The sequence below is a fragment of the Myodes glareolus genome, chromosome 1, assembly GCF_982192425.1.
Source record: "Myodes glareolus chromosome 1, mMyoGla1.1, whole genome shotgun sequence".
Taxonomy (NCBI): domain Eukaryota; kingdom Metazoa; phylum Chordata; class Mammalia; order Rodentia; family Cricetidae; genus Myodes; species Myodes glareolus.
In genome coordinates this window covers 58,357,910-58,384,477 of record NC_142026.1, presented here as the reverse complement: position 1 = coordinate 58,384,477, position 26,568 = coordinate 58,357,910, and the positions used below count along the sequence as shown (strand labels likewise).

Genomic DNA, 26,568 nt, shown 5'->3' with positions numbered 1-26,568 from the left:
GAGGCGGTAGGGAACTGGTGAGACTTGAGGACCAGTAGCGGTTCTCTAAAACCTTCCCCTCACCAGCTCCACTTCTGGAAACATTAGGGATGCTTAGTGACTGCTCAGGAGGAAAACAGTTAAGTGCTATTGGGAAAAGCAAACAGAAAAAGAAACGATCTAATTGTCCAACAGTAGGGATCTCTGGTGTGACATGATCTCCTCTGGTGGTCCTGCGCTGGTGCCGGATCCATTTCCTTGTACATTGTGAGTTTAACACTTGTAGGACCTCCCTAAGGTGGCCTTGTACGCTGAGCAGGGACAAGTGAGGAAAGAGGCTGAAGGACCGCAGTAATTTCCCAAGGTCCGAGAGCTGGGTCTTCTGGTACCACCTGGAAGGGGCACATGCAGGCTGGCTGCAGGGTCTCTGTACTGAGTCTGGTGAATGCTTAGCTGGGCAGCGAAGGCAAGCAGCAGCTATCTACCTTCCCTACCATCACCATGGAAATGGTTAGGTCTCTAAACAAGCCTAAGTCACTTTTCAGGTTGAGAGTCCCTGGTTTGAGACGCTTGAGGCCAAAAATGCTTCAGATTTTGAACTTTTTAAATTTTTGGAATATTTGCATGTACATACCGTGATGGGACCAAAGCCCAAACACAAGTTCACTTAGGTTCCATTACATTTCTAACACAAAGCCTAAAGATAATTTTCCACACTATGTTCAGTACACACAGTTTTTTTTTTATCTTATTAAACTTTCTGGTATTGGGGACTGAACCCATGTGTTAATGCTCAGAAAGTGTCAGATTCATTTTATTATTTCAGATTTCAGATGTTTGAGCCAGGGTATTTAGTTTAGACAGTGAACACTTATATATCAACCCCCTGCATCGACTCTAAACATTTTAACTATTCTTTGTTTACCTCAGATACCCATCTGTACATCCCCGTTAGATTGACAGCCTCATTTTTTTATGTCCTTGATAGCCAATTACAGACATCAGACCACAGCACCAAAACAACTTCAGCATATACATCGTTAGCTAGAATGTGATGCATAAATAAGTTTTGTTTAATTTCCAGATAAAGTTTTGTGTATTAAAACTATAGCTGAGCCTGATGGGCTGGGATAAACCCAAGCTACTCAAGGAGCTGGGCAGTTTAGTGGATGAAAAGCAAAGGCGAGATGGGACCGCAGCCCAGTGGTCCAGTGCCCAGGTGGACTCCGCAAATGAGGGACTGCGTGTACAGCACTTGTCCGGCGTGTGTAATGCCCTAGTTTCTGGTTTAACTTTTATTTTAGTCAGAATCTTGCTCTGTAACCCTGGTCACTGTGTAGACCAGGATGACCTGAACCTCACGGAGAGGTTCTCCTACCCCTGCCTGCCAAGTGCACCTCTGCAGCTGGAAAGCCCCAGATTCAATCCACAGTAACCCGCATCTCCCCTCCAAACCAAAACCACGCACTGTAAGTGTGCACTGCACGGGTATGCACTGTAAGTGTGCACTGCACGGGTACGCACTGTAAGTGTGCACTGCACGGGTACGCACTGTAAGTGTGCACTGCACAGGTCTTCACAGATGTGTCACCAAAACCCCCTTGAGGCGGAGGACCTTTCATCGCCTTGGACGGTCCCTCTGTCTTCACACAGTGTCTCTGCATATCACTGGCTTGATGCTTCCCTCCTAGATTAGTTGTGCCTCACCTCTGTGAGCTTGAGGCCAGCCTTATCTACAGAAGGAGTGTAGAGATTCACAAAGAATTGCATCAAAGGGCAAATTATGAAATTTACCACTTCTGCATATGACATTATCTGTTGGTGCTTTTTTTTTTCTCCTCCATACAAGAAACTCCTTCTGTCAATCATTTTTTTTTTCAAAAAATATGTTGAAGTTTTGAAATGTTGTTATTGAACTCCACCCCTTACAAATGCTAGCTGTGTGCTGTGCCGCTGGGCAACATTCCCGCGCTCTTCATTTCCTTTTGAGACAGGGCTCAACTGGGCTGCTCAGCTGGCCTCACACTTGCAAGCCTCCTACCTCCTCCAGAATAGCTGGGGCTCTTATTGGTCCTTCTGGGCTTAACTCGACTGTCCCCTCTCTGGGGAGCCTTCCTTAGCTGGCAGAATTCAGTATGTCTTTTCCCAAGGCTTCCAATCCAGCCCCAACCCTCTGCCAGAGCCTCCTGGGTCACAGTCTGACTCCTCAGCTTGCCTTGTTTGCTGATGCTAATCTCTCTGCGTCATCCCCAGGGGTCTTCCAGCACAGGGCAGGGTGGGGAATGAGTTTATTTCATAGCAGTTGGCAGAGGCTAGGTGCAGGACAGAAATGAGACACTTGTAGGGCGAAGGTGTGTTCCAGAGAAGAATGATGGCAAACAGGAGGCATTCAGGACCGTATGCCACTTTGTACACCATTCAGAACTTGCCAGTGCTTGTGTTATAGCTGCCCCTGGGCAGAGATCTTACTGTGCTGATTGACATGCCACAGTGAGGGTTTAATGAAGCTGGCAACCTCGGGAGATGTATCATCATTGTGGCGGTGGCTGGTCTTGACTAGTTCTACCCACAGCGTCCTGTCTCTCGCCCCCCTGTCGCATGAACGTGAATTGTTTTGCTGCTTCCCTGCAGCTGCCCCTTGCTGCCAGCAGGCCTGCCAGGTCCCTTCCTCACATTGGCTTCACGCTAGTAGTGAGCCTGCTGTTCTGCCCAGGCACTGTTGGAGGCACTGGAGGTGAAACCATGAGGTGGCCTTCTAGTGGCTCCGACTGATGGGGAATGTGGGGAACTAGCACACTGTGGGAGAAGGCTAGACTCCATGGGGACTGGGAAGCAGGGGAGAAGAGGCAACAGGAAGGGGATCAGGGATGGCCTCACTGAGTCAGTGACCTCTGGCAGACATTGGCTGGGGGGCGGGGTCTTCATCTACATCTTGGGGAAGAATACTTCAGGCCACTAGAGGTACAAGAGCAAGCATCCCTAGGGAAGGACAAAGAAAGAGCAGGGAAGGAAGGCGCCCTGTGTGACTAGAGCTGGGGACTTGAGTGGAGGACACTACACAAGGGCCTGACCTCTGCCGTCTCTCTGCAGATTGACAATCAGCGCTCCCGCCTCCCCGCCTCCCTGAGTGATGGTCAGCTGCTTGTGTACCAGAGTGGAACACAAGGCGTGATCGAGCTGGACTTTGGGCTGGTGGTCACCTATAACTGGGATTGCCAGCTGACAGTGAGCCTGCCCACGCGCTTCCAAAACCAGGTGTGGGGGCTGTGTGGCAACTATAATGGAGACCCTGCTGACGACTTCCTCACACCTGATGGGGTACAGGCTCCAGATGCCTTGGAATTTGCGAATAGCTGGAGGCTGGATGACGGGGACTACCTGTGTGATGACGGCTGTCACGGCAATTGTCCCTCCTGCACTGCGGGCCAGACCCAACACTATGAGGGAGACCGGCTCTGTGGGCTGCTAACTCTGTCCACAGGCCCCTTCTCTGCCTGCCACGAATTCCTGGACCCCAAGCCTTTCCTGGAGGACTGTGTGTTTGACCTGTGTGTGACTGGAGGGGAGCGCCTCAGCCTGTGTCGGAGCCTTGCCGCCTATGCGCAGGCCTGTGCGGTACTAGGTGTCCCTGATGGGAACTGGAGGTCACACGCCGGCTGCCGTAAGTAGCACCTAGGATGGGAAGCCCATGGTGAGGGCCTGGGAACCCCCTTGCATTTGCTCAACATCTGAGTCGTGAATGTGATTCAGCCTGATGCTGGACAATGCCAGAGACGTAGGTTGGCCAAGACATCCAAGCTTTGCCAAAGTTAGCCTAAGGTTGGGACAGACATATCACTGGATAGGGAGAGTTCGGAGTGATTGGAGGTTGAGACGGAGAAGGCACAGGCATAGGTAGGGGAGTGAGGGGGCGGGAGGGAACAGGGAGATGATGAGGGAAACCCCAGGAGCCTGGGGAGGACTCTGCTCCCCACCCCCAGATGGAGCCATGGGAGGGTAGGGGTGAGGTTCATGGTCTGATCCTGCATTCCCAGTCCCTCTGGCTTCTGTGAGGAGCAGATTTGGTACAGGGGACCAGGGCACCAGGCAGGAGGCTGCTGAGGTTCATGGGCTGTGGAAACAGATTCTGGATGGGCTCGGACAGTGAAAGTCACAGGATTTGCCCACTGATTGATTGTGCAGGGATGGAGTGGGGGAGACCATTGGGCCCTGAGCATCAAGAAGGTTTGAGTGCCATTAACTGAGGGGTGTGGAGCTCTGAGGAAGCAGCATTGTCTGGGGGAGCCCCACCCTTGTCCAACACAACTTCTGTCCTTCCACAGCCCTGACCTGCCCAGCCAACAGCCGCTATGATACTTGCAGTCCTGCCTGCCCAGCCTCCTGCAACTCAGAAGCTGTACCGGCCAACTGCTCTGGGCGCCCTTGTGTGGAGGGCTGCGTGTGCCTTCCGGGCTTTGTGGCCAGTGGTGGCGAATGTGTGCCTGAGTCATCCTGCGGCTGCATCTACCAAGGCCGCCCCCTGGCCCCGGGTCAGGAAGTGTTTGCTGATGACCTATGTCGGCAACGCTGTACCTGTGATGCAGACACCCAAAAGGTGATCTGCAGAGACACATCAGGATGTCCTTCTGGTGAGCGCTGCCGTGTGCTGAACGGCCTCCTGGGTTGCTACCCGGACAGCTTCGCCAGCTGCGAGGCGTCCGGAGACCCGCACTACGTGAGCTTTGATGGAAAACGCTTTGACTTTATGGGTACCTGCGCATACCTGCTGGTGGGCTCGTGTGGCCAGGATGCTGCGCTGCCCGAGTTTAAGGTGCTGGTGGAAAATGAACATCGAGGCAGCCAGACCGTGAGCTACACCAGAGCTGTGCGGGTGGTGGCCCTTGGTGTAGAGGTGGCCGTGCGTAGAGAGTACCCAGCAAGAGTGATGGTGAGCACCACTGGGCTTGGAACTGGGCGGAGGGGGGGCCGGGGGGAGGGGACGGACGCTCTGAATCCCCAGAAAGGTTAGTGGCTGTGGTTGTGGTGGGAGGGGCTTATTTAAAAATCTTGTGGCTAAGGGGGAAGCCCTGAAGCCAGGCAGCGCCACCTTTTCTCATCTCTGACTGTCTGTAGCCTTTGTATTTTCCTCTGAGAAAGGACGGAGTAAGAGAGGCTTCATTCTGGAGCAGCAGCAGTCTGGAGCAGCTGGGTGGTTGTGGAGCTCTAATGAACTCATGCCTGCCTGGTCTTTCAAAGATGCCTTGGTGCCCAGTAGATGTCGTTGGTTGTCGTCTTTCTTCCAAAACCTCAGAGTTGTAGAGTTGGGCATCTTCTGAAAGATGGTGGTTCCTAGAGCAAGATGATATATGGAATGCCAGTATCTAGCTGGGTGTGCATCCTAGATAACCCAGACCCTCATTGGGCCCCTGGGAGCAAGCCGGAGCAGCACAGCGCTTACAGGTGTCGGGGTGGCCTTGGGAAGGGCCCAGCCCCCACCCACTGAGACACCGAAAGTAAAACTGGAGAAGCAAGCCATTGGGTGTTCACACAATGCCCCGTACTTATAATAAAAAAGTAAGGGCGCTAGCTGGAGTTTGCCCATCCCCTGGAGAGGGCACGGGAACGTTGGAAGTGGGAGACAGAGAGAACTTCTGTGCTCTGGGCCCTGAGTACCCTCTCACACACTTTCACCCCTAGTTCCCCAAAGTAATCTTAGAGTGAAGGGGCAGGGAGAGGGGGGCTCCAGATTGGGAGAGGGGGTAACAGTTAACAGGTATTTGCTTTCTCACCCCTCTGAAGTGACATTTGCCCAAGGCCCGGGCAATAACAGCTAGCACACACTATGTCACTACCAACGTCAGTGGGCTAAGTGAACTCCTCTCCACAGCAAGGCAGCAAAGTAGTTCATCTTTGGCTGAAAAAAGTGGGAACACAGAGAAGTAAAATCGCCTACAGAAGCACAGTTGTGTGTTACTGAGAGGACTTTAGTGAGTTTGAGATGCCCATGAGCTAGATTTTGAAGCTCTGACGTTTTGCCCTGGAGTTCATACTTTAAAAAATTATTTTATTATTTTTAACTGGAGGACTTGGGTTGTGAATATAGCGCCAGAGGAACCCAGAGGTATGGGATCCCTCTGGGCTGGAGTTACAGTCAATATGCTACCCACCATGTGTTCTGGGAACCGAACTCAGTCCTTGCGTTCTCTGTGAGAGTACTGCTAACTGCAGAGTACTTCTCCAACCTGCAGGGGTCTGTTATAGTCTATTGCTTGGCCCAGGGTGAGACATGCAACAGATGGTGAGGAAAGTGGACAGACAGGAGTTTCAGGAGGGAGGAGGTCCTGAGGCAGGGATGAGCTCCAGTGGGCAGCAAGCAGCAAGGATGCCGGTGGAGCTTGAGTGTAGGGGCCGGAGCCGGTGAGCAGAGACGGGGCAGGGGCCGGAGCCGGTGAGCAGAGACGGGGCAGGGGCCAGAGCCGGTGAGCAGAGACGAGGCAGGGGCCAGAGCCGGTGAGCAGAGACGGGGCAGGGGCCAGAGCCGGTGAGCAGAGACGGGGCAGGGGCCAGAGCCGGTGAGCAGAGACGGGGCAGGGGCCGGAGCCGGTGAGCAGAGACGGGGCAGGGGCCGGAGCCGGTGAGCAGAGACGGGGCAGGGGCCGGAGCCAGTGAGCAGAGACGGGGCAGGGGCCGGAGCCAGTGAGCAGAGACGAGGCAGGGTCCAGAGCCAGTGAGCAGAGACGGGGCAGGGGCCGGAGCCAGTGAGCAGAGACGAGGCAGGGGCCGGAGCCAGTGAGCAGAGACGGGGCAGGGGCCGGAGCCGGTGAGCAGAGACGAGGCAGGGTCCAGAGCCAGTGAGCAGAGACGGGGCAGGGGCCGGAGCCGGTGAGCAGAGACGGGGCAGGGGCTAACTGGAACCAAGCTCTTGAACTCAGGTGCAGCCTGGAGAACAAAGAAAATGCCACCAGGTATATGGTGGCATCTTCCAGGCAGAGGCAACAGCAGATATGAAGCCTGAGACTGGGTAGTCTCGCAGAGACTAGAGTAGCGCTGAGAGGAAGAGAACACTCCTGCAAGAGTAACACTGGGAACTGGCATGCAGAAGCCGGAGGAATTGTGGGTCAGAAAAGTGGGCATGAATAGTGCCAGCTGGGTAGAGCAGCTGGACCTGAAGTAGAATGTAAAGGAGATAGCAGCAGCTATTTGAGAGCTGGTGTGTGGACGTGAGTGAAAATCTTACAAGCAGGGGTATAGCAAGTACAAGAGCCCTAAGTCTGGACTGAACGTGAGTTCAAGAGTTCAAGTCATGCATGATTGGAGGTGCAGGGGCAGGGCTATGCTGGGGTATTGACTAGGGGAGAGTGGGACCAGACCTAGATCCTTGAAGGCCGCAATGAGAGGTTTGGCGGGGACGTTGGCATGCCAAGAGCGGGGTGCGGTTGCTGGGTGCTGTGGAAGAGGAGGAGCTCAGAGGGGGCAAGGCCTGGAAAGTCAGAGACAGCAGAGACTGGGGGATGACGGGTAAGATGCTGGCAGAGCCATTCTGTGTGAGACACTTGAACTGTAGGCAAGCCCAGGAGGATAAAGCAGAAGCAGCAGAGTTGGTGGATGGTGGTCAGGCAGAGTGCAGAGGTGAGGCTAGACTCAGGCAGAGTGCAGAGGTGAGGCTAGACTCGGGAAAACTTGCCGATGGGTTACCCAGTGCCTGACAAGAGGGGTTCACTTCAGCTCATGGTTTAAGGGGATACAGTACGCTGGGGTAGGAAGACATGGCTATTGACTCCATAGTAACTGGACTATGCGGAGAGGTTTGCTCACATCTCAGTGAACCAGAAAGCAAAGAGTGAGGTCAGTGAGCTAGATCCTGCCAAACCTTCCTCCCAGCTTTGTCCTCCTCCAAGCTGGGCCCACTTCTTAAAAGTTTCGAAGCCTCCTAATGCATTTCCATCAGCTATGGATGGCGTTTAAACACGTGAGCCCGTGGGGACATTCTCAAGCAAGTACCAGGGAGACAGGCGGGACAGGCTTGGAAAGGCAGGAGAGATCTGGGCCCCAGTGGAGAGGATGAGGAGTGATGGGTGATGTGTTAGGCAGAGGGAGTAGCGGTTGTGAAGCCCTGAGGCAGAACCCAGGAGGGTGGGGTGATTGAAGCCAGCTGAGCGAAGCGCGGCCACACTGACCCGCTGCTCTGCCCTAATCTCTGCCCAGGTGGACGGCATCCTTCAGTACCTGCCCTTCCAGGCTGCAGGCGGGCAAATTCAGGTGTTCCGCCAGGGCAACGATGCTGTCATACGCACAGACTTTGGCTTGACCGTTACCTACAATTGGGATGCTCGTGTAACTGCCAAGGTGCCCAGCAGCTACGCCAAGGCTGTGTGTGGGCTCTGTGGGAACTTCAATGGGGACCCAGATGATGATCTGGCTCTAAAGGATGGAGGCCAAGCCAACAGCACTCTGGACTTTGGAAATAGCTGGCAGGAGGAGATAATACCTGGGTGTGGAGCAACTAATCCTGGTGACTGTTCCCAGCTGGATTCACTTGTGGCCCAGCAACAACAAAGCAAAAAGGAATGTGGGATCCTTACTGATTCTGCGGGTCCCTTCAGGGAGTGTCACAAGTTGCTGAACCCCCAGGGTGCGCTACGTGACTGTGTCTATGACCTTTGCCTGCTGCCCGGTCAGACTAAGCCACTATGTGATGCCCTGGCTGCGTATGCTGCTGCATGCCAGGCTGCTGGGGGCACTGTGCATCCCTGGAGGAGCGAGGAATTTTGCCGTGAGTACCAACAGTGGCAACCTGGGATTGGGTCTGATGTTTGTTCATTAATATACAAGTAGCATTGTTTAATCCTTTGGATGCCTGGTGAGGCAGGGATTGTTTATACCTTGGAAGAGTACCAGCTCATAGTTACATGCCCGCACTCATGACAACCAGGAAGTCACAACAGCATACAGTGACACTGGTGACTGAAAATCACGGTGACCCCAAGTCAGATTGCTTGTGTCCGCTGCCGGTCAGAGAGAAGCAGTGGTGCCGTGTTTGGAAGGAGCCTGGACTCTCTGCATGTCTCCTTGGTCCCATCTCACCATTTAACCCATGCACATCTCTCTGCTTCAGATGTGGGTGCAGGAAGGGCGGGCAAGCAGTTTTGCTTGTCTTTCGCGGAGATTTGGAAAGCCATGCACACGTCTCCTGAGTTTTAAACCTTGCTTGAGTATGCCCTGCACTGCACATGTTTTAACTGTGCACATAAGCACACAGCTCGACTAGCTTTCAGCGTGAGGCCAAACTGTGGAAATGGTGCCAGGTTCCCTGGCCTTGGGGGGAAAATTTGAACTCTGCGAGTGGAACGTGCCCCTCTAGCTGCTCCATCTGAAGAGCAGATAATTGCAAGCATCAAAACTCCCAGAAAGTGGTAATCTTTGACTTTTAAGAACCTTTCGTTGTGGGAAAAGTTGAACCTACCACAAAGCATGCTAGGACAGTGGATCCTTTATGCCCATCATCCATTCCACAAAGATCAACATGGTATTGTCATTTAAAACTGCTATTACGGCCACTTGTGTGTTTGTGTGTGCATGTGTGTGTGTGTACGTGTGTGCGTGTGTGTGTGCATGTGTGTGTACGTGTGTGCGTGTGTGTGTGTGCATGTGTGTGTGTGTGTGTGTGTGCGTGCTGCTGGAGAATGGTAGAATTGCTTGACTGTCAAAGGTTCTGAGTTAAAAGAAAATGCAAGGAGCAAGAGGAGGGATGGGCGGGAGGGAGAATGGTGAGAAAGAAAGACAATATCCACAGAAGCACTGCGTAAATTACATGTGTGTACATGTTTAAAACACGCATTGCACCAAATTTATACCAAACCTGAAGAGCCGTTAGAGATAATCACAAATCTCACTATTTGTTAGAAACAAATATTAATTGATAGGATCAAATAAAATGTTACAGGAGTTGTTCTCCTGGCTCCATTAAAAATACAGACATCTTGCAGCTGGGTAACTTGCATGTGTGTAGAAAAATGTATATGGGAGGCATCCACTGTGTCCTCTGAAAGAGTTACTGATTATGATGACCTCTCCCTGCAGCACTGACCTGCCCACCTAACAGTCACTATGAGCAATGTTCCTATGGATGCCCAATATCCTGTGGAGACCTGAAAGTGTCCCAAGGCTGTGGCTCAGAATGCCAAGAGAGCTGTGTTTGTGATGACGGCTTTGCCCTCAGTGGTGAGTCTTGTGTGCCTCTAGCCTCCTGCGGCTGTGTATACCAGGGCACCTACTACCCACCAGGAGAAACCTTCTACCCTGGACCTGGATGTGACTCTCTTTGCCACTGCCAGGAAGGTGGCCTGGTTTCTTGTGAACCCTCATCCTGTGGTTCACATGAGACTTGCCAGCCATCCAATGGAGTCCTGGGCTGTGTGCCTATGGGCACTACCACCTGCCAGGCATCAGGAGATCCTCATTACGTCACCTATGATGGCCAACGCTTTGACTTCATGGGTTCCTGTGTGTATGTGCTAACACAAACTTGTGGAAACCTGACCGGCCTACAAGAGTTCACTGTCCTGCAGGAGAATGCACCCTGGGGCAACGGGTATGCTAGTGCCACTAAGGCGATCACGGTCCTGGTGGCCAACCACACCCTGCGACTGGAGCAGAGTCAGTGGAAGGTCCAGGTGAGAGCAGGGGCCGGGGATGGGAGGAGGATCCCTTAGAGCCTCGTATGGGCAGCACAAGGAGAGCATGCAGAGCCCCTGGAGAAAATGGGAAGTGGGGGTCCCAATTAGAGGAAGTATTGGTGGAAAGTCCAGAGCGAGGCCAGGCACTGGGACCTTTTGCCATATGGCCACAGCTCTTCTTCTGCCTCATCCTTCTGACTCTTTCCTCATCTCCCCCTGTCCTCCATCTTCCTTCAGTGTGGTGCCTGCCCCAGGCTCCTCGCTGGGCTCTCACCATAGGCAGAACATGGTACAATCACACAGAAGAAAGTTCAGATAGGCCAGTCTGTGATCCTGTCATCTATAGCTGTTGGTGTAGACACACACTCCTTGTAGCCTTGTGGCGTTGGAGGCATCATAATTTGCTTCCTTTTTAAGAGGGAGAGTTCCCTCACTGTCCCGAGGTCCCTGAGAGAATCCAGTGTTATCCAGTGTTAGGTTTTTTTTTTTTTTTTCTGTTGCAGAGACCTGAAAGAGCTACTTCAGGGAGGAGATACTCATTGTCGTTCAGGGTTTCCGAGAGTTTAGTGCGTGTTTGTCTGTCCCTGTGAGCTTGAGAAGGACATAAAGGCTGTGCAGACATGTGGGAGAGGAGAGCTGCGTACAGACACAGCAGAGGGAGAGATGAAAGGGCCAGGTGCAGGATGCCATGAAGTCCTGCCTCCAGTGACCTTCATCCTTCAGCTAGGTCCCATCTTCTAGAATTTCCAGAACCTCCCAAAATAGTGCCTCTGACTGGGAGTCAAATAATATGACCCTTGCGGAGATCATTCACGCAACAGCAGGATTTGAACCCAGAATCCATAAACTAGACCCTTGCTACATACTTTTCTGAGTAGGAAGAACTGGATCTCACAGGGAGACCAGCATTTGAGATACACGGGAGTATCCCCCGCTGACATGCAGCACACAGCCATTGTTCTGGTAGCAGTAGGTACAAGGGCTGTCACATGCCCTGGGCATGGGCTACAGAGTGGAAAGTCTTCCCTAGCGAGCCCCAAGCTCTCAGATTAGCACCTGACAAGAAGGCAGCTCCAGACACATGGGGACAGTCTCTGTCCATTATTCACGTCTTACCAAACCCTAGCAACCCTGCGACTGTCCCTCACTGCAGAGGGAGAAACCAAACCCAGACATTAAATGACTTGCCCTTATTCATGGACAGCCTGCTAGGGAGGATTGACTGTTGATGTCTTTAGGACACTCTAGACATGCCTGGGCATGTCTTTCCCCTGCCCTCTCCCCGTCTCCTCACAGCTCTGTAAACCCATTGTGCAGGGTGTGTGTGTGAGGAAGGGCACATCTGTGGTGACCAGGTGTGCACCTCCAGGCCTGACTGGAGCCAGAGCCCTCAGGCGATCTTCAGATGAGGGGTGGAGCCTGACTTTGCATCCAGTCACAGGGACAGCAGCAACTCTGAGTGCCCTTGACTGTCCACTTGCAAACACAGCCCCAGTCACGGGAGGGGCTCATTGGGGTGTGGTCCACAGCCCAAGCTTTTGCACAGGTTATGTATCAGATTCCCTAGATGACACTCTGTAGACAAAGCGCCCGATCCCCCTAGACAGACAGGAAGCAGAAACACAGGTGAATCCCTGCCCAAGGGCTCAGAGGAGTAAAGGGTGGGCTGAGCTTCAGGTCAGCGTGTGCCTCCAGGCTCAGTCCCTGTATTATCAGTCACCATGTCACCTGGTAACGAAGGATCCCCTCACCCAGGCTGGTGAGGTCACTACCCCTCTGAGACCTGTGACAGTTCCCTAGTGGCTGCTGTGACAAAATGCCCCAAGCTTGCTGACTTAAAGCAACACACTTGTAGTCTCACCATTCTAGATGTCTAAAGTCCAGAATGAAGGCAGCAGCAAGGTCATGCCCTCTCTAGAGGCGGAAGGGGGACCTTCTTGCTCCTCTAGTTTTTGGTGGCTCAGCTGTCTGTCCCTTTGCTTGGAGTGTCGTCAACATCCACATCCCTGCCTGGATCTTGCCTCTTCCCATCCCCTGTCTTCCCTCTCCCGCCCCTCCTCTTCTTTCCTCTTCTCTTCTCCCTTCATAGGACACTTGTGGGTCCAGCCTGATCTAGGATTACCTCACTTCTAGACAGTAGCTCCAATTACACCTGCTGATCTTTCTTCAAATATGGTTGCTCTCTGAGGTTCTTGGCAGACTTACCTTTTTATTTATGTATGTCTCTGTGAGTATGCCCATGTGCTGTGGGTGACCACAGAGGACAGAAAGGAGCGCCAGGTCCACTGGAGCAGGAGTGACAGGAGTTGTGAGCTGTGGATGTAGGTGCTGAGGTTTGAACCCTGGTCCTCCGATAGAGCAGCAATAAACGTTCCTAACTGCTGGGTGGGCTTACCCTTTGGAAACCATCATTCCACCCACTATAAGACACTATTACTATGTATAGTTTACAAATATGTAAACTGAGACCTAGAGAAATGAGATCACACAGGATTTCAGTGTTAGGTAGGAACATTTAGGGACAGCTGCCTCAAAGTGTGTCCTCTGAAGCTTGGTATTCTCCGTCTCCCAGGTGAACGGTGTGGACATGAAGCTGCCGGTGGATCTGGATGGGGGCAAGATCCGTGTCTCCCAGCATGGGTGGGATGTTGTGATTGAAACTGATTTTGGCCTGCGTGTGGTCTATGACCTCATGTACTACGTGCAGGTCACTATCCCAGCCAGCTACTACCAGCAGATGTGTGGTCTCTGTGGAGACTACAATGGGGACCCCAAGGATGACTTCCAGAAGCCAAATGGTTCACTGGCATCTGACGCCACTGACTTTGGGAACTCCTGGGAGGAAGTTGTGCCTGACTCCCCCTGTGCTCCAGCATCTCCCCCCTGCACAGGGGACAGCTGTGAAACGGACTGTAGCCCTGAGTTGGAGGACAAGTATTATGGGGTGGAGTTCTGCGGGCTGCTCACCAGCACCTCGGGGCCACTGGCTGCCTGCCACAAGCTGATAGACCCCAGTGGTCTCTTGGAAGACTGTGTTTTTGATCTCTGCCAGAGTGAGGGGAACCTGAGCATTCTCTGCAACAACATCCATGCCTATGTGAGCGCCTGCCAGGCAGCTGGAGGGCAAGTGGAACCGTGGAGGACCGAAACCTTCTGTCGTGAGTTACAGGACATTGAGGAGTAGGGAACAGGGAGGCTGGGGCAGAAAAGGAGTAGAATCCTCACCCCACCCTGCATTTTCTTCTTGCAGCAATGGAGTGCCCCCCTCACAGCCACTATGAGGTCTGTGCAGACACCTGCTCCCTGGGCTGCTGGGCTCTCAGTGCCCCGCCCAAGTGCCCAGAAGTGTGTGCTGAGGGCTGTGAATGTGACTCCGGCTTCCTGTACAATGGAAAAACCTGTGTGCCCGTCCAGGAGTGTGGCTGCTACCACAATGGGGTCTACTATGAGGTAAGAATCCATCCATCTGTACAGAACCCAGGGCATCTTCCTGGGCACCCCCTCCCACTGCCCATTAGCACTATAGCCTTTCCACTGTGCAGCCTGTTTAACATCTCCCTGCTCACCTCTGTCCCCCACCATCCCCTGCCCTCCCCGCACCCCTGCACCCCTACTTTGGTCCGTGTTATCCTTTCCCAGTCCCCACTTTTGCTTCCTTTGCTATACCCTCCCCACGACTGTGGAGAGATCTTTTGAAATATGATCATGGGTCCTGAAGTTTTAAATTCCCCACTGCCTCCCCAGATCAAGACTTAACTTTGAATCCCAGATCTGAGCAGAGGTGTTCTTCCAGGTCTGGAGGATGAGATTTTGCTTGTGACACCAGGTGCTTACTCCCTCCACTTTCCCTGTTCTCTCCCACAGAGAGCCCTCTGACTAGAGTGTGTGTTTGCTTAAGTCCGGCTCCTTTGCAGGAGTGAGGGCTCCTGGGAGCAGATGTGTGCATAATGTTATCATGAACCCATCTTATCATGTACATACGTCTTACACACACACACACACACACACACACACACACACACACGTGTGTATATAGCCTGCCTTCACATTATGGAAATTCTCAAATGTGCATTTGTTGAGAGAACACTGGCTTGAATCACTATATTCCTGTTCATAACTTGGCTTCAAAACCAAGCTCCCCGCAAGCCTAGCTTCATCTTTCCTCACCTTCCCAAAGCAGCCTGCATTACTGAAGAGCTCCTTCTCCTGTCCCGGCTCTGCCTTATACATGTTAACGACTCAGGTCTCCTTCCTTGGACTGGTCCTGTGTCTAGCTGTCACTTACGGTGAAGAAGCTGAGGCACAAAGAAGCTAAGCAGTGTTGTGCAGTCGTCCAGCTCAGAAACAGTGGAGCCTGACTCAGCAGGGCCGTGTGCGCCAGAACCTTTGCTCTGGCTCCTAACTCCGCTCCTCCTGAGCAGCGACAATCAATTAAGTGCACACTTTAGAATGAATGGGCAACTACACGAATAGTGAATGAGTAGCTGAATGAGTTGGGCCTCGAGGTCACCTGCGCCTCAGCTTCACTGACAAGGAACCATGCTGCAGAGTCGCCATTTTGTGTACCCCAGTGCTCTCTTTGCCCGGAACTCTGGGCATGCCCGAGTCCGCACCCCTCTCGTTACTGATGGCAATGCTCTCTGTCCCCACAGCCAGAAGAGTCAGTTCTCATTGAAAATTGCCAACAGCAATGTGTGTGCCATTCAGGAGAAGGCATGGTGTGCAAGGATCACAGCTGCAATCCAGGACAGGTGTGCGAGCCTTCAGGAGGCATCCTGACCTGCGTCACCAAAGGTGCTGTGCAGTGGGTCTGGGCTGGTGTGGGAGGACACAGGACAGAGGCTGGGAGCTGAGGGGGATATGACTTCATGGTGAGAGGTGCAAAGACCTGTGGATTGAGGTGTCAGACTTCAGGCGGGGATTCCAGGAGCCAAGGGCAGAGGTTACCCAGTCTGGGTGTCAAGGAACCTTAAGGGATTTGAGGCTACGGGACCCTCAGGGCAAGATTTTGGTGGTGGAGATCTGCACAGACACCTCACTGGAGAAGGTACCCTGCAGCTACTGGGTGGCAGAGGATCCAGCAGGGTGGAGATGCAGGAGTGAACCCCGCCCCACCCCCTGGAATGCTGGAGAAATCAGCTGGAAGCAGCCACCTTGTGCTTCCAGGAGACCAGCTAGAGAGCCAGGGTCCCAGCGGCCACAGGCCAGTAACTCAGCAGAGCAGGTTGTCAGGACAGGGGGCCCCTCTCCCCACAGACTCCCTAACGCCCTCTGCTGACAAAGCTTCCAGGCTGATTTCAAAGAGGCAACAAGACGAAGGAGCGAGTGTGAAGGCTGGATGCCTGGACACCAAGCTGGAGTCACAGAGAGAGGGGCACTAGTGGAGGCTTGGGAGGGGGAGGCCTTGAGGACAAGCCCTAGAAGTGAGACCCTGGCGCTCGATGGAACACCCAGGCATGGAGTTTCGCACTGTGGGATATCCAAGCCCAGAGAGTTAACGTGAGGACCACAGGCATAACAAATGAAATTTCTGGACTCCGAGTGCTGGCTTCCCAGGGTCTGGTCTTCCACAGCAACTTCAGGGCCTAGGGCTCAGGTATCAGGACATTGGTCACACCTGCAGCAACAGGCAGAGCTGGTGTCCCTAGCAGAGACCTAGGGGGACGCTGGGAGCGGCCATGCTTGCGGCGGGCAGAGCCTCAGTGTATCTCTCCTCTCCCCACAGACCCATGCCTCAACGTCACTTGCCGGCCTCAGGAGACCTGCAAGGATCAAGGCGGTCAGGGCGTGTGTGTGCCCAACTATAACTCCACATGCTGGCTGTGGGGTGACCCTCACTACCACTCCTTCGACGGCTGGAACTTTGACTTCCAGGGCACCTGCAGCTACCTGCTGGCAGGAACTGCCTGTCCTGGGGTCAGTGCCGAGGGCCTGACTCCCTTCACTGTCACAACCAAGAATGAGAACCGGGGCAACCCGGCTGTGTCCTATGTGAGACTGGTCACTGTGAGCGCCCTCAACACCAACATCACCATCCACAAGAACGAGATTGGCAAAGTCCGGGTATGTTAAAGATGATGGTCCCAGGAACACCCAGGGACATGAGGCCGAATGAACCCTGGAGTAACTAACAGCAGTTAGGAGCTGGAAAGTCTGTTTTCACATAGACAAGAAACCACATGGGGGAAATTACAAGAGAGGGCAGCCTTTTCCTGGGAATTAAGCGTAGCCCTCTTACTAACGGTTCACAGTAGACTCATGATGTTGGCCTTCATGTAGAGCGGCGGTTCTCACCCTTCCTACCGCTGTGGCGCATTCATACAGTTCCTGAAGGTGTGCTGACCCCAACCATAAAATTATTTTTGTTGCTACTTCATAACTGTCATTTTGATACTGTTATGAATCATAATATGAATATCTGTGTTTCCCGATGGTCTTAGGTGACCCTGGGGAAATGTCGTTGGACCCACAATGTGATAGGCCTAGATTCGAGCCCAGGCATGTTTCTGGGGAGGGAAACATCTAGAACAGAGACCCAGAGAGAAGGGCAGAGGAAAAGGAAATTGACCCCACTGGTCTCCCTCTCTCTCCAGGTGAATGGAGTTCTGATGGTCTTGCCTGTCTATCTGGCTGGTGGGCGGATTTCAGTGGTCCACGGAGGCTCCAAGGCTATACTGGTGACAGACTTCGGGCTTCAGGTCACCTATGACTGGAACTGGAGGGTAGAGGTTACGCTGCCCAGTAGCTACCATGATGCAGTGTGTGGGCTCTGTGGAAACATGGACAAAAACCCCCAAAATGACCAAGTCTTCCCTAACGGCACAGCGGCATCCTCAATACCCACCTGGGGTGGCAGCTGGCAGATTCCAGGGTGGGACCCTCTTTGCTGGAATGAATGTCAGGGTTCCTGTCCAGTGTGCCCAGAGAACAAACTGGAGGAGTATGAGGGTCCTGGCTACTGTGGACCTCTGGCTCCTGGTGCAGGGGGCCCCTTTGCCAGCTGCCATGCCCATGTGCCTCCTGAGGACTTCTTCAAGGGCTGCGTGCTGGATGTCTGCATGGGCGGTGGCATCAAAGACATACTCTGCCAGTCACTGGCTGCCTATGCTGCTGCCTGCCAGGCTGCTGGCATCCAAATCACAGACTGGAGGACTCAGGCTGGCTGTGGTGAGTGGTGGGGACCAGAGCAAGGGCTGGGCTGGCTCCACTCCCACCCTTTGGGTCTTTCTGCTGGCTGCTGTTTGTCGCTGTCTCCTGGCTGTCTCTGTGTGTCCCCTGTTCATCATCTCTGTCTGCCTCTCACGCCATCTGCTCTACTTTGTCTCGGCTTCCCTCCCCGACTGCATCACTGCATCTGGGAGTCTCCCTGTCCCCTTCTGTCTCTGCTGATGTCTCTTGCCACTCCGTGCCCAGAGGCCACTCCAACACCATTTTTCATTTCTCTCCCGCCCTTCATCTGCCCACAGAGATGGCCTGCCCTGACAACAGCCACTATGAGCTCTGTGGCCCACCCTGTCCAGCCAGCTGCCCGCCCCCTGCACGCCACACAACCCCAGCTGCATGTGACGGGCCCTGTGTGGAGGGGTGCCAGTGTGACCAGGGCTTCGTGCTAAGTGCTGGGCAGTGTGTTTCCCAGGACAGTGGCTGTGGCTGCTGGGTCAATGGCACATACCATGAAGCAGGCACCGAGTTTTGGACTGATGCCAGCTGCTCTGAGAGGTGTCGCTGTGGAGGTGAATCCCTGAATTGCACGTCTGCCAGCTGTGGGCTGGGTGAGGAGTGTGCCTTGTTGCCCTCCGGCCAGTTCGGCTGCCAACCAGAAAGCATAGCTGAGTGCCAAGCCTGGGGTGATCCCCATTACACCACCCTCGATGGGCACCGATTTGACTTCCAAGGCACCTGCGAGTACCTGCTGAGCGCACCCTGCAAAGAACTACCCGCAGGGATTGAAAACTTCAATGTCACTGTGGTCAATGAGCACAGGGGCAGCCAGGCGGTCAGCTACACCCGCAGTGTCACTCTGAATATCTACGGCCTCAGCCTGACCCTTAGCGCCCGCTGGCCAAGGCAGCTACAGGTGAGTGGGCTGTGGGCCACGAAGCCTCTGCTGGACAGGAGAGATGAGGGATGGACCATCCCCAGCTTGGCAGGACCGTGATGCTGGGTTCAGCCTACATTGTGGGACCAGGAAGACTAGAAGTAAAGGCTTCCCCAGACTCAGCCTTCCGTTATTCCTCTGTAGGGAGGAGTGTTGAAAGTACCTGCTTCACGGTAGCACAAAGAACCAGAGACATGGTCTGATGAGGTGGTTCACTTTTGTTAACTCAGCTCTCAGAGACTGCGGTAGGAGGGTTGCAGAGACTTGCAGAAGCCTAGCCTACAATAGTCGCTCCTTGTTACAAGAGGCAACAAACAGAATATAAACAAAACCAAAAAGAGTCCATGACTCCACATGTCTTTACTCTTAAAATAGCAGGGGCAGTAACCTACTTTAACCCTGTATCTTATAAGTGGTGGGAACATGCAAAACACTCGACGCCTCTCACCTCTCTCCGCCCCGCAGGTGAATGGAGAGTTCGTTGCTCTGCCCTTCTACCTGGATGAGCGACTGAGCATTTACCTAAGTGGAGCAGATGTAGTGGTGAAAACTGCAGCAGGGCTCTCCCTGACTTTTGATGGCTACAGTTTTGTGCGCCTGCACGTGCCGGCAGCCTATGCAGGCACCCTCTGTGGTCTGTGCGGGAACTACAACAAAAATCCCAACGATGACCTGAAAGATGTAGATGGAAAACCTGAGGGCTGGAAAGTGGGCGGAGACCCAGGCTGTGACCAATGCGAGCCTGAACCTTGCCCGGAGATCTGCACACCCGAGGAACAGGAATCCTTCGGTGGCCCCAATGCCTGCGGCATCATCTCAGACCCCGCAGGTCCACTAGCACCCTGCCACAGCCTCGTGCCACCCACACAGTACTTCGAGGCTTGCTTGCTGGATGCCTGTCAAGCTGAGGGCCATCCAGGAGGTCTCTGTCCTGCCGTGGCCAGCTATGTGGCTGCTTGTCAGGCTGCTGGGGCCCAACTTGGAGAGTGGAGGAAACCAGACTTCTGTCGTGAGTACTGACCCTTGCAGCTCCACACAGACAGGGTCTCCCCCAACTCTTTCCAGGGGCTCTAAGACAAGAGCCCTGTTGTTCCAGTGAAGCTCAAGGCCCAGCCCCACCACCTCCTGTCAGAGGAACATCCTGGCACTGATATTGAAAACCACCAGTGGGGTAGGGAAGGACCCAACTACGCACTCGAAGTCACACAGCCTGGGTGCAGACTACTCTGGAAGGGACATTTTCCTAGTGGACTTGGATATGACCAGTGACAGTTACTGAGCAAGGAGCCCCTGTCAGAGGTCAAGGGATTTACACCCAGTCAGAAGCCCCTGGACCATCTCCCACACTGGACCACTGCCACATACACAAGAGTAGTCAGAGAGCCCAGTGAGACCCTATACCACCTGTCACACACTGGTCAGACGTCAGACCCCCTCTGCTGGAATCAGGACCTGTCCTGGGCAGATCCAAGCAGAATGAATCAGGAGGTGGGGGGCAGCACATTCGGGCAGATCTGCTGAGTAGGGGCACCCTGTCAATGGCACCCAATCACATACACACTGGCAGGGTCGCACCCTGAGACGGAGGATGTCTGAGAGACCAGCGGGAGCTCCAGTCATGTCGGCACCATCTTCCTTCTCTTCAGTCAGGGTGACAGATCTCCCACACTCATGGGTCCCTAGTCATGCACCCCGATGCAGCCGTAATCGGTTCTGGTCTGTTCTGGTCAGATGCATGTGGTTGCATCCCCCAGAAGGTCCCTTGCCTTAGAAGTATTTGTCAGGATGACACGTGCTTCTCAGGGAGACGAGGTCACACCCCGACACCTGAGCTCCCAAATCAGTGCCCCTGTCATATGTCCTATGTCAGGTCCCATAGCAATCCAGCGGCACCAGCTTGTCTCAGGCAGGCTCTTGCACACCAGCCCTTCTGCTGCCACCACTGCCTCTGCCTGACTCTCCCTTGCTCTATCCCCACAGCCATCCAGTGTCCTGCCAACAGTCACTACCAGCTCTGTGGCGACTCCTGCCCTGTGAGTTGCCCAAGCCTCTTGGCCCCAGAGGGCTGTGAAACCATCTGCCGTGAGGGCTGTGCCTGTGATTCTGGCTTTGTGCTCAGTGGTGACACCTGTGTGCCCGTGGGCCAGTGCGGCTGCCTCTACAATGGACGCTACTACCAGCTGGGTGCCACGTTCTACCCAGGCCCTGAGTGTGAGCGGCTCTGTGAGTGTGGAGCCGATGGGCAGGTCACCTGCAAGGAAGGTGCAGACTGCAAGCCCTATGAGGAGTGCCGGATAGAGAACGGTGTTCAGGCCTGCTATCCCTCTGGCTGTGGCCACTGCCTAGCCAACGGGGGCATCCATTACGTCACCCTTGACGGACGGGTGTATGATCTTCATGGCTCTTGCTCCTATGTCTTGGCCAGTGTCTGTGACCCGAAACCTGGAGATGAGGAGTTCTCCATTGTGCTTGAGAAAAACTCGGCAGGTGAACCCCAGCAAGTGGTGGTTACCGTGGCAGGCCATGTTGTGGCCCTGGCTCACGGCCCACGGGTGAGTAGACGTAAACCTTTCCAGTGTTCTGGTAGGGACATGACCTCACCTTAGTCTCACCCTCTAGGGTTTCAGTAGAGCTTGGAGAGTTCCAAAGTTTGGGAACGGCACAGCCCTACCCTGACAGTTCTGGGTTTGTGGGTAAAAGGTCCCACCTCAGAGTCTATTGTAGTCATGGGAGTTTAACTTCATCCTGGGAGTTTAACAGGACCTGATTTTAGCCCCAAAGGGACTTAGTTCTTCAGAGAAGATCTGAGACAGACAATGCTCTGTGCAGGAGCTGTGAGGACGTGCCTTAAACTGAGTTGCTATCCCCTCATCCTAACTGACCCTTCCACCCAGGTGACAGTGGATGATGAAGCTGTCGTCCTACCCGTGACTGTAGACCGTGTGGGCGTGACTGCTGAAGGCCGGAATATGATTCTGCAGACCAAAAATGGATTGAAGGTTCTCTTCGACGGTGATGCCCATGTCCTCATGTCCATCCCTAGTTCCTTCCGTGGACATCTCTGTGGCCTCTGTGGGAACTTCAATGGGAACTGGAGTGACGACTTTGTGCTGCCTGATGGAGCCTTAGCCCCCAGTGCTGAGGCCTTTGGAGAAGCCTGGCGAGCTCCCGGCTCCTCCCCGGACTGTGGTGAAGGCTGTGGAGACCAAGGCTGCCCTGTGTGCTTGGCAGAGGAGACAAAAGAATATGAGAAAAACGAAGCCTGTGGGAAGATGCAGGACCCTAAAGGCCCCTTCGCAGCCTGTCACCAGGTTCTGAGTCCCTTGGAATACTTCCGCCAATGTGTGTATGACCTGTGTGCCCATAAGGGCAATGAAACATACCTCTGTCAAAGCCTGGCAGCCTATACCGCAGCCTGTCAGGCAGCTGGTGCAACCGTGCAGCCCTGGAGGACAGAAGACTTCTGCCGTGAGTGTCTGGGGACCCCTCTTGGAAACTTCTGGGCTGTGGAGAAATCCCTGCCTGTGACAGGGCCTCCTCCAGCCCTGCCCCTGCATCCTCTGTGGCTTTCCCACTCTCCTTCTGACCGAGGGGTCTCAGACTCTAGTCAAGAGTCCACTCTCCCCAGACCTCACACCCACCTCTTCCCAGGGCCGTTCTCAGCTTTCTGCAGTGACCTGGAAGGGAGTTGGATGGGTTGAGAGCCCACAAGAGTCCTGAGTTGTGGCTCACTGACCCTTCCCTCAGATATGGTGGCAACCGCTAAACCCCCAATCCTGGACCACACACCTCTTTCCAGTTCGCAGGACAGGGACAAGCCAGGTCAGACTGCACGACAAGGCTGATGTTTGTTTTATGGCAGAGTCATTTCTCCTTCAGTCTCCTGAGAGCAGGAACTCAACACAGTGCCATCATCCCCTCCACAGCATAGCAACTGTCCCAGTGATAGCACTAGACACCATCTCCAGCTCTGGACTTCCTCCTGAGTACGAGGCTTATGTATCCATGGCCTCCTGGGTAATCTCCTCCGGTGATCCTTAAATCTGAGTACAGCATTTTATGCCAAATCCGATCTTTCTTCTCTATCCCAGTGCCCATTCGATGACAGCCACACCACTCTGATATTGCTTAGTTAGAGCCCAGAGCTATGCCTGTCTTTCTACTGTCCTTGCTTCAAGCCTCGGCCTATGACTCCCCATCCCATTCAAGCCTGTATCTGCTTTTCTCAAGCAGCCACCAGCCATGGCCACTCAAGCTGTCGATCCCACTGGACACAAGCTCCTTAGCATAGGGTCCTCGGCGCTTGTGTCCCCTGCAGCATTGTGGTAGGTTTTGTACTGTGGCAAATGCTTGAAAGAAACCGTTTTTGAGGATTTACATTGGCTCAGGGTGTCAGGCATTTGTGTTCAGGATGACTGACTGCATGCTTGAGCTTGAGGTAGGATGGGGTTACGGCAGAAGCAGATAGAGGTGACAGAGGCAGACACAGAGCTCAAAGCCGGGAGCAGGCAACAGGTATTCTTGAAAAGCCCAGTCTAGCTGATCTGCTTTCTTCACTCAAGCTCAACCTCCAAAAATATCCATTTTTCCTCAGTAACACATAAAACCATATATCCATCAGTGGATTGGCCATTGATAAGGTCAGAGCGTTCATGAGTCAAGTACCAGTCAATCATTAGACCACCAAGAAGACCAAGTCTTCAGTGTATGAGTCTTTCGGGGAACTGTTCATCTCCAAACATTCTACCCCTGATCCCAGCAGACTCGTATCCATGTCATAATGAAAACTGTGTCCAATCCATCTCCCAAACTCCCCAGAGTCTTTACAGTTCCCACATGGCTTAAATGTCTGAATCCAGAGTCTTTCCCAAGACTCAATGTAGACCCTTAGATGTGAGCCTCTGCAAACAAGCAAAATACAATTACACATTTCTAGCATCCAGTGGAATAATGGGGTACACATTCCTTCACTAAAAAGGAAGATTGGTCACATATAAGGGAAAGATGGAACCAAAGTAAGATCAAAACCTAGCAGGGGAAATATGGACACAGTGTGAGCTCCAAAGAGTGTGGGAGCCCCTAGTCTATAGGCCTTGTCAGCTACAGGCCTCATGGCTTCTGTCTTCTTCTCCTTCTCTTTCTTCTTCCTCTTCCTCTTTTTCTTCCTCCTCCTTCTTTTCTTTCTCGTTCCTCCTTCTTCCTCCTCATTTTTTTTTTTTTTAGTTTTTTAAGGCAGGGTTTCTCTATAGCTCTGGCTGTCCTGGAACTCATCCTGCAGACCATACTGGCCTCAAACTCAGAGATCTGCCTGCCTCTGCCTCATGAGTGCCTCTGCTTCTGCCCAGTTTCCTCTCGTACTTCTTGCCTGCTGCTGTCCTCCACATGCCCCACATCCCTGCTTTCTCTAACTCCCTGGCATCCTCAGCTTCATCCTCACAGCTCTTGCCTCACCCGCTCAGGGGTTCCATACAGATCCTATCCTCACTACACATGGCCTCGCCTCTCAGGGATATTTTTAAAATCTGGGTGGAAGCCACTGACTCCCATAACTCTTGCAGTCTCCATTTTCACAAACTTACCTCCATGCAGATGACTTCAGTGTCTGCAGTCGTCTCGGAGTGCCTGGGAGGGCGAGCATAGTGAAATTAACTCTGGGTAAACAAGCATCTAGGTGGCCCTGAGTGAATAAGGTGCCCCAGTTGCTCTCTTTCCTCAAGAGAAAAGTCTTTCAAGCTCACACTTCCCCCTTTTCAGATTATGATAGCCCGGTCTTGATGATTCCCAAGACATCCTCAGATCATGGTTCTTGTTCTCCAAGTTCAATGTTCCCGGCTTCATTCTAGAACCTCTGATCTCCTTAGAAACCATTTGTCAAATATTTATGCTCTGATTTTGTTCTCGATACTGACTATAAACCTGACTAAAACCAGCCAGGAACACCATGCTATAGGCGGAAGGCTCTGCAGCCTTGGCATGCCCTCTGTCAGGTGGACAGATAGAACCCTAGTAAATTGCATACAACTAAGTATGTCTCTCACCAAAGGCTGTCGAGTCTCCGGGTATGCTGTGCAAATCATGAATCCATTAACTAGGTCAGGGTTCTCTCAGTCATTGCATACAGCAGTTGGAGATCAACTTTTTTTTTTTTTTTCTGTGAATGAGGAGTGGGGGTACCTCACATCCAGATTACAGCAATCACTCACCCCAGGCCTAAGATTCAGTAGATTCAGGTCATTGGCATCCTACAGCACATGTGACCACCCTTGCCTCCTCTCCTACAGCTCTCCAGTGTCCTGCCCACAGCCACTACTCTGTCTGCACACGCTCCTGCCAGGGCTCCTGTGCTGCTCTCGCTGGCCTCACCCAGTGCAGCACTCGCTGCTTTGAAGGATGTGAGTGTGACGATCACTTCCTGCTCTCCCAGGGTGTGTGCATTCCTGCCCAGCAGTGCGGCTGCACCTACAATGGCCACTACATGCCGGTGAGCAGGGACTCCAAGCAGGCAGTGCGGGTGGAGAAGCTGGAGGGACATTCAGACTTACTGTGCTCTGGGTTTCTGTTCAAGGATGGGGACATGGGGACCATCACCCGTCCCCAGCTGTGTCTGCTGTACTGAGTCACCCCAGACTCAGCAGGTCAAAGCAAGAGAACTTAGTTCCCCAGTCTGGAGACCAAGAGTCAGTCAGGCTCACTGCACTACAGTCAAAGCAGTGGAAGGCTGACACTGTCTTAAGAGGTTCTGGAGGAAAATCTACTCCTTGCTCTCCCACCCTCTGGTGGCTTCGGTCTTTCCTGGGCTTGGCCACACCACTCCAGTGTCTGCCATCACTTCTCTGGGTGACCTGACATCTCCCTGTATAGTCCTTTTATGAGTGTCCACGGGATTCCCCACCTAGACAATCAGGATAACTCTCCATCTAAATAACATTAATCACACTGCAAACACACATTTCCATTTAAGGTAGCAAGCTTGGTCCCAAGAATTGGGAATGGCTATCTTTTGGTGTGGGAGCATTCCTCCACTACCCTTCCCTCTCTGAACTTCTTCACTTGCAGAATGGTTGGGTCAACATAGACATTTGATGCGCAGGGCAGTTGGTACCCAGTGAGCACAGGATCATTCTCCCATACATCACATTCAGCAAGAAGAATAGAATCTATAGCAGTGCAGTGGGTGGCTCAGCTGCCAATCATTCAACAGTGTGATCTGGGATTTAATAGTTAACTTATCCTTGTTGATGCTTTTCAAAAGCTCTTTGTGTGGCCAAGTTTGTTTGAAATGTTAATTCATCTTTAGTCGTAGCAGTCCAGCAAGATAGATGTGCTGGCCGTTCCTCCCATTTACAGAGAGACTCTTCCTAGACAATGTCTGCCATTTGCAAAGGGAGCCAAACTCTTCTTCCTTCGGGTCTTACTGTTTCCTGGAAGTCATCCAGATCCCCTAGGTCAGCTCCGCAGCCCCCCAGTGCTCTCACAATCAGCCGTGTGCCCCAGCCCAGTGCACATCCCCTTCTTCTACCTTTTAGCTTATTCCAGAGCATCTACCTGCACCTCCTAATCTCACATTTAAAAATAAGGAAATTTATTTATATGACAGACGACAATTATCAAAACCAGGAAAGTAATGTTGACTCCACACTGCTATCTAATCTGTAGATTTTAACCATATTCACCAGCTGTTCCAGTAAAGTCAGCTATAGCAGTTACTTCTCTCTGGGCTGGGGCCAGCTGAGGGTCAGACTCTGCATTGCTTTCACAAAGTCTGATGACCTCACCGGAGAGTGAAAGGAGGCAGAAGAGAAACAGTCTGCAGAGCCTAGGATCTAGTGTGATCTG

General features: G+C 53.0%; 1 protein-coding gene and 1 long non-coding RNA gene across 4 annotated transcripts in view; one reads left to right on the top strand and one right to left on the bottom strand.

Annotated features, from left to right (window-relative positions):
• Positions 1 to 26,568, top strand: part of Fcgbp (IgGFc-binding protein) — a 35,198-nt gene that overhangs the window by 4,306 nt on the left and 4,324 nt on the right. Inside the window, 14 exon segments of the mRNA XM_087907318.1 lie at positions 3,070 to 3,640; positions 4,302 to 4,906; positions 8,164 to 8,731; positions 10,039 to 10,631; positions 13,207 to 13,792; positions 13,885 to 14,084; positions 15,287 to 15,428; positions 16,360 to 16,697; positions 17,228 to 17,801; positions 18,101 to 18,711; positions 19,198 to 19,741; positions 20,713 to 21,284; positions 21,627 to 22,200; positions 25,014 to 25,213. Coding sequence (XP_087763444.1) covers positions 3,070 to 3,640; positions 4,302 to 4,906; positions 8,164 to 8,731; positions 10,039 to 10,631; positions 13,207 to 13,792; positions 13,885 to 14,084; positions 15,287 to 15,428; positions 16,360 to 16,697; positions 17,228 to 17,801; positions 18,101 to 18,711; positions 19,198 to 19,741; positions 20,713 to 21,284; positions 21,627 to 22,200; positions 25,014 to 25,213 — 6,678 coding nt within the window.
• LOC125404400 (uncharacterized) overlaps positions 19,320 to 26,568 on the bottom strand; it is a 45,300-nt gene continuing 38,051 nt past the window's right edge. For all 3 annotated transcript variants that reach the window (XR_015738156.1, XR_015738157.1, XR_015003519.2), the window contains 2 exons: positions 24,312 to 24,354; positions 19,320 to 23,633 (listed from right to left, as the gene is read on the bottom strand). This is a non-coding gene — a long non-coding RNA (uncharacterized LOC125404400). The remainder of the gene's footprint in view (positions 23,634 to 24,311; positions 24,355 to 26,568) is intronic.